At 51.9% G+C, this 7,221-nt stretch overlaps 1 protein-coding gene across 1 annotated transcript in view; it reads left to right on the top strand.

Moving 5' to 3' along the window:
- The first annotated feature begins 520 nt into the window (after positions 1-520).
- SPOCD1 (SPOC domain containing 1) overlaps positions 521-7,221 on the top strand; it is a 29,949-nt gene continuing 23,248 nt past the window's right edge. The window contains exon 1 of the mRNA XM_032159054.2: positions 521-1,897. Coding sequence (XP_032014945.1) covers positions 521-1,897 — 1,377 coding nt within the window. The remainder of the gene's footprint in view (positions 1,898-7,221) is intronic.

Genomic DNA, 7,221 nt, shown 5'->3' with positions numbered 1-7,221 from the left:
GAGAGAGACGAGAAGGGTTATGGGCACGAACCCCGTTCAGTATCTGCGCCTTGCGGAGTGTGAGAACTGGGAGAGAGACTCCTAGCCCTTCCACTTCCTGTGCTTCCTTGGGTGAGTGTCTTAACATCTCAGAATCTCAGTGGCCTCACCTGTGGCTGCCAGTATGAAATGAAATAAGCACATAAGTCATAAATAAATGGTATCTTATTAGGTCCCTTTTAAGCGAATGCGTGAACTCTCAGAGACAAGAAGACCCTGGAGGCCACTGTAGCTCCCGTTTGGAGGCAGGCCCCTCCACCCTCACCCAGGACACCAGCTCCTGCTGGGTGCTCCCCTCCCTGGAGTGCTCGCCCCTAGGCCTCAGGAGTGGAAGGGTCTGGGAGCGCTGGCTGGAAAAGAGGGGGCTCCTCCCAGTTCCCACTGAACGGGCTGACAGGTCGGGCTCTCCATGGCAACGTCTCCTCTTTCTGTCTCCACACAGGGCCCGTGTTGTGCTTTTGGCCCAGGTAGGTGGACAGACATGTCCCAGGCGGGGGACGTAGAAGGCCCCAGCACAGGAGACCCTGTGCTCAGTCCCCAACACAACTGTGACCTTTTACAGAACATGGAAGGAGCCAGCTCCATGCCAGGCCTGGCACCAGATGGGCCGGGAGCAAGCTCTGGGCCCCGAGTCAGGGCAGGCAGCAGAAGGAAGATCCCCAGGAAGGAGGCCCGTCGAGGTGCCAGCTCCCGGGCTGCGGGTGCTGCCGAGGTCCGGCCAGGGGTCTTGGAGCTGCTGGCTGTGGGACAGAGCCGGGGCTCGATGCTGGGTCCTGGGCTCCACATGCAGCTGCCCTCGGTGCCTGCTCAGGGGAGAGCTCTGACCTCCAAGAGGCTCCAGGTTTCTCTGTGTGACATCTTAGATGACAACTGCCCCAGGAAACTTTGTAGCAGGTCTGCTGGTCTCCCAGAGAGAGCTCTGGTCCGCAGGGAGAGGCTTGCAGGGGTGGAGGAGGTGAGCTGCCCCAGGCCCAGCCAGGCCAGAGACGGTGGAATGAGTTCTCCAGGGTGTGACAGAAGAAGCCCCACACTCAGCAAAGAGGAGCCCCCTGGAAGGCCCCTGACATCCTCACCAGGCCCAGTCCCTGTGACGGTAAGAAAGAAATGGAGGAAGCAACGGGCTCATTCAGAGTGTGGGGAAGGGGCTGGCGGCTTCCTGTGGCTTGATCAGAGCCCTCGTGGGGACCACCTTCTGTCTCTGGGAGACCCTCCCCAAGTTGCTGACCTGGAGCCCTTGGGAGGCCCCTGCAGACCTCCCTCTCCAAAAGACACTGGGTCTGGGCCTGGAGAGCCAGGTGGAAGTGGGGCAGGATGTGCCTCAGGGACTGAGAAACTTGAATATTTGCCCACTGCAGGGGACGGGGCCCAGCCAGGCAGCCCCTGTGGCCCTGTCGGGTTCCCAGTGCCCAGTGGAGGGGAGTCCCTCAGTTCAGCTGCACAGGCTCCTCCACGGAGCGCAGCACTGTGCCTGGGGGCGTCAGCACAGGCCTCTGCAGAGCAGCAAGAAGCTGTGTGTGTCGTGCGGGCTGGCAGCGATGAAGGCCGGGCTCCAGCACAGGACCAGGAGGAGCTGGAGGCTCAGCCAGCTTCCAGGGGAAGGCTGGAGCAAGGACTCGCTGCCCCTGCTGACACGTGTGCCAGCTCCTGGGAGCCCTTGGGCGGCCTCAGCTCCTCCCTGGATACTGAAGCCAGCAAGGCCTGCTCAGGCCCATTCATGGAGCAGAGAAGATCCAAGGGCACTAAGAACCTGAAGAAAGGTCCAGTGCCCTGTGCCCAAGACCAGGGCGCAGACAGAAGCTCAGACAACTCTCACCAGGACAGGCCAGAGGAACCCAGCCCAGGAGGCTGCCCCAGACTGGTGAGCTGAGTTTGAGAGTTTGGGATAGGAAGGGCCTGGCCATGTCTCTCAATACCATACTTGGCGGTGGAATTTAATAAAGCTAAGCTAGATGGACGCTTCATGAACATTCTCTCTCACATCCCTATTAACTAAACTGGGTAAAATGAAGCCCACAAACCGGGAAAGAGAAAATAAACTACATTCGCTGAATCCTTGTGAGGGGTCATTATCTTTTGTAGTCAGTGAGTCCTGGGTTCGAATCTTGCCTCTGCCCACTTCCTAGCTGAGTGACTGTGGGATGTTTTCTTAAACTCTCTAGGTTTCCTCATTGTAAAAGAAGGATACTAATTCCAGCTCCATGGGGTTGTTTCAAGGATTAAATGAGATTATGGTATAAAATAATGTGCCTAGGCCTGGTGCAGTGTCTCACGCCTGTAATCCCAGCACTTTGGGAGGCGGAGGCAGGCGGATCACGAGGTCAAGAGATCAAGACCAGCCTGGCCAACATGGTGAAACCCTGTCTCTACTAAAAATACAAAAATTAGCTGGGCATGGTGGCACACGCCTGTTCTAGCTACTCTGGAGGCTGAGGCAGGAGAATCACTTGAACCTGGGAAGCGGAGGTTGCAGTGTGCTGAGATCATGCCACTGTACTCCAGCCTGGTGACAGGGCAAGCCTCTGTCTGAAAAAAAAAGGTGCCTAGCACAGCACAAGGCACAAGGTAAATTGCTTAATTCGTGTTAAATTTGCTTTTCCTTTAGTGTTCACAGTTACCCTGTAAGATAGGCATTAGCCCCATATAACCAGATGGGGAAACTGAGGCTCAGAGGGTTAATAATATTCTCCAGGCTCACACAGCTAGGGAGTCAGTGCCCAGTCATGTTCCCTATATCACCACTTCCCTTTCCTTTGTCTTTTGCTTATCATTTTATTAATAATCATAGCTAACATTTATACACCAAAGGCAGAAGAAGAGTCTACTTGTTTTTGGTGTATATTTCTCACATAGTTGGATTTTCATCACATTTATTGAATATGCATGATGTGCTAGATGTTTTTCTTTTTTTTTTTGAGACGGAGTCTCGCTCTGTCACCCAGGCTGGAGTGCAGTGGCGCAATCTCGGCTCACTGCAAGTTCCGCCTTCCGGGTTCATGCCATTCTCCTGCCTCAGCCTCTCCGAGTAGCTGAGACTACAGGCGCCCGCCACCACGCCCGGCTAATTTTTTTGTATTTTTTTTTTTTTTTAGTAGAGACGGGGTTTCACCGTGGTCTCGATCACCTGACCTCGTGATCCGCCCGCCTCGGCCTCCCAAAGTGCTGGGATTACAGGCGTGATCCACCGCGCCCAGCCCGTGCTAGATGTTTTTGATTTAATCTTCACATGATGCCCATAGAGGTGAGGTTACAGACCCAGCTGGTGAATGGGAGCAAGGGTGCAAGCCTAGGCGGTCTGTCTTGAGAGCTCACTGGACTGCCTTCTCTGTATTTTCTGTGTTATCGGCACAGTCGTAACAGCATCTGGCCTGCTTAACATGTGCCGGATATTGTGCGAAGCACTTTATCTGCAATCTTTGTAACAAGCCTATGAGGTAGACACTATTGACATATACCCATTTTACTGATCTGAACACTGAGGCTCTGAGAGGTGACATGAGTACTCAAGGCCAAACAGCCAATTAGTAAAATAGAACCAGTGAGCTGTTTTCCACTATGCATCAAGCCTTTTTATCTATAAATAGGCTCCTATTATGCCTTATTGTTCCAGGACTTTGCTTGGTTTTGTAAGTTCTGTAGTATTTGAAGATCTTTCCCAGTGGGTTCACCCTGTTCTGCCGAATTTGATCTTTTCCTGAGCCCTGCGTCATAACTGTCTATGGATGTATTTGTCACAGCACAGGCACTGTCAGGATGAGGGCTGGGACTTCCTCTTCTCATTTCCAACCACTGTAGTGTAGTTAGGAGCATGAGCCCTGGAGGCCAATAGGCTAACATTCAATCCTGACGTTGCCGCTATCTGAACAACCGAGGCGAGTGGCTTCACCTTTTCAAGTGTAATTCTCTCATCTGCAAAATGTGGGTATGAAGAGTGCTTACCTCCTAGGGAGGTGGTGAGGATGAAATGAGATGACACATGTTTGGCATTTAACGCAGTGCTTGGTGCAAGAAAAATACTCAAATAGGTTACCTGTTAGCGACATAAGCAATTTCGTCCTGCTGTAAGTAATGCAGGGGTGACCATCCTTGTGCGTCTGGCTCCTCTCTTCTTCACATGATGTATTTGGACCAGATGCCCAGAATTGGGATTCCTGGGTCTGCAGCCTTTAAGGGGGCTGGTTTGAGTGTGATGGTGGAGCCAGCTTCCTGCCTGGCTTGACTGGAAGCAGCCCACGACTGCTGGCTCCTCCAGGCTCCATCCTTGACTCTGCGGCACAGCCCATCACCCCACAGCTTTCCAAACAACTCGTTGCCATGACAACCAGTACCAGCTGCGGGAGAAGAATTGAGTCTGGGCTGTGACAGGGACGGGCGTGTGGTTGCGGACAGGGCTGAGTGGGGCCTGGGCAATGGGGGGCACAGTGCCCGGCTGGTCTGGAGCCCCGTTTAGGGCCTTAGCACCTTCCCCTGGAGACAGCCTGGCTTGTGGCAGGGGCAGACAGAGAGGTTCAAGGTCAAACTCTGCCTCTTAATACAGAGCTTAATACACTCTTAAAGGGTGACTTTAGACCTATCTTTAGACATTTAGATGAGTTTAACTTTTTTGTTTTTCCTTTCTTAAGCTCAGTGGCAAGAAGACTTTATTTTTTTTAATTTAATTTTTTTTTTTTTTTAAGATAGAATCTCGCCCTGTCACTCAGGCTGGAGTGCAGTGGCACAATCTTGACTCACTGCAACCTTCGCCTCCTGGTTTCAAGGGATTCTCCTGCCTCAGCCTCCTGAGTAGCTGGGACTACAGGTGCGGACCACCACGCCTGGCTAATTTTTGTGTTTTTAGTAGAGACAGGATTTCACTATGTTGGCCAGGCTGGTCTCGAACTCCTGACCTCAGGTGATCCGCTGCCTCGGCCTTCCAAAGCGCTGGGATTACAGGCGTGAGCCACCACGCCTGGCTGCAAGAAGACCTTAGACATTTAGAAATGTCTCTTCTCTGAATCTGAGTTGCCTCCTCTATGAAGTGGGGAGAATGAACTGGGCCCCAGAACTGCCAGGAGTCTGATATCAGAGGCTGGCCATGTTGTATTCTTCTGGCATGAACCAGAGACTCTTGGAGGAGAGATGGGAGGGGAACTGGATGCCATTCTCTTGTCCGTCCTGGGTCCCACAGTGGCCAGTGAGGTTTGGAGCTGCTCTGTGGGTGGGATAGCAGTGGGTGTGGGGAGGGTAGCTCTGACAGTGATCCTGGGCTGCTCGCATTCCACCAGTCATAACCAGGGAGGCACACAGCTCCTCGGGCCTGACCCAGAATCCCTGGTTCAAGGTATGCTGTCTGCAGCTGCAAAGTGTCAAGAGGTGAGTGAAGGAGGAGTGTGTCTTCCCAACAGATGAGCAGCCTAAGAGGAGCTCGTTTCATTAGTGTGCTTACGATAGACTGAGAGCTTCACGTAGGTCATCTCATTTAATCCTCACGTTAACCATTGAAGGTCAATGTCGGCCGGGCATGGTGGCTCACACCTGTAATTCCAGCACTTTGGGAGGCCAAGGCGGGTGGATTGCTTGAGCTCCGGAGACCAGCCTGAGCAATGTGGCAAAACCCTGTCTCTACAAAAAAATACAAAAATTAGCTGGGCATGGTGGCGTGTGCCTGTAGTTCCAGCTACCTGGGAGGCTGAGGTGAGAGGATCACCTGATTCCAGGAAGTCAAGGCTATAGTAAGCTGTGCTGGTGCCGCTGCCTTCCAGCCTGGGCAACAGAGTGAGACCCTGTCTCAAAAAAATAAAAAGTCAGCACTAATATCCCTTTTACTAAGTAAGAAAACTGGGCTTCCGAGAACTTAAGTGACTCACTCAGGGCACATCGCGAGTAAGTGGCCGAGCCAGGGTTTGACTCCAGTCTTGCATAGCTTGACTGTTCACGGGGCTTTATTATAATTTGTTGAACAAGGAGGGGGGCTCGCCAGGGATCTTACAGTCTAGTGAGAGGAGAAAGCCACTAACCAGAGAATTGAAATACAGACTGAAGCCCAGTGGACTGTGGATGTCCAGAGGGGAGGGCAGAGGAGGGGGCTGTCTGAACTGGGTCTGGGCAAGGGAAGTAGGTGTTCAGCAGGTGAGAAAGTAGGAGAGGCTTGCTAGGAAGAGGGCAGTGCCCTGCAGAGCTGCATTGCAAGAGGCAGCTTGGAGTGTTGCAGGAGTGGAGGGTGGGGGTTACAGGTGGGACAGGAGCCAGGTGGGAGAGGCCAGCTTGAATGGAAATGCAGAGCCTGCAGGGTGGTCGAGTGTCAGGATGGCCTTTCTCCAGGGCAGGGACCAAGGAACTTTATCAACACAGGCATTTGCAGAGAGAGCTTGTTCTGTTCCAGGCACTGTTCTAAGAGTCTTGAATAATGATATGATCCTTGCCCCAACACCATGAGGTAGATACTGGTATTATCCTCACGCTACTGATGAGAAAACTGAGGCACAGGGAGATTAAGTAACTTTCCCAAGATCACACAGTTCCTGAGTGTTGGCACCAAGTATCCCCATTGCATGAATATGCCCCAATTTATTTATTTGTTGACTCCGTGTGGAATTTTTTTTTTTCTACTGCACATGGTGCTGCTGTGACAGTTTTGTACCTATGGGCAAGAGTATCTCCAGGGAATATTTTCTGGGGTGGAATTGCTAGGTTATAGAGTGGACACATCTTCAACTTAAATGGTGCCAGATGTTTTCGAAAGTGGTTGAAATAGTATACACCCCCATCAGCAGTGTATGGATGTGCCAGTGACTTCACATCTTCACCAGCCCTTGATGGTACCAGATTTAGGTTTTTTGCTGAAATGGAGATATGCTGTGGTGTCTCAATGTTGTTTTAATTTTCACTGCCCTCTTGCTAAGGAGCATCTTTTCATGCATTTTGGTTATTCTTGTTAAGTCTTTTCTTAAAAAAGTTTTTTGGCTGGAGTACAGTGGTGTGATCTCAGCTCACTGCAACCTCCCCCTCCCAGGTTCAAGCGATTCTCCTGCCTCAGCCTTCCAAGTAACTGGGATTACAGGTGCCCGCCACTATGCCCAGCTAATTTTTGTATTTTTAGTAGAGACAGGGCTTCACCATGTTGGTCAGGCTGGGATTACAGGTGTGAGCCACCGCGCCCGGCCATTTTTAAAATTTTTTTGTTAGAGACAGGGTCTTGCTCTGTCA

The sequence above is a fragment of the Hylobates moloch genome, unplaced genomic scaffold (assembly GCF_009828535.3).
Source record: "Hylobates moloch isolate HMO894 unplaced genomic scaffold, HMol_V3 SCAFFOLD_8, whole genome shotgun sequence".
Lineage (NCBI taxonomy): Eukaryota > Metazoa > Chordata > Mammalia > Primates > Hylobatidae > Hylobates > Hylobates moloch.
Note: the sequence above shows the minus strand (reverse complement) of the source record. Positions and strands in the feature narration are given on the sequence as shown.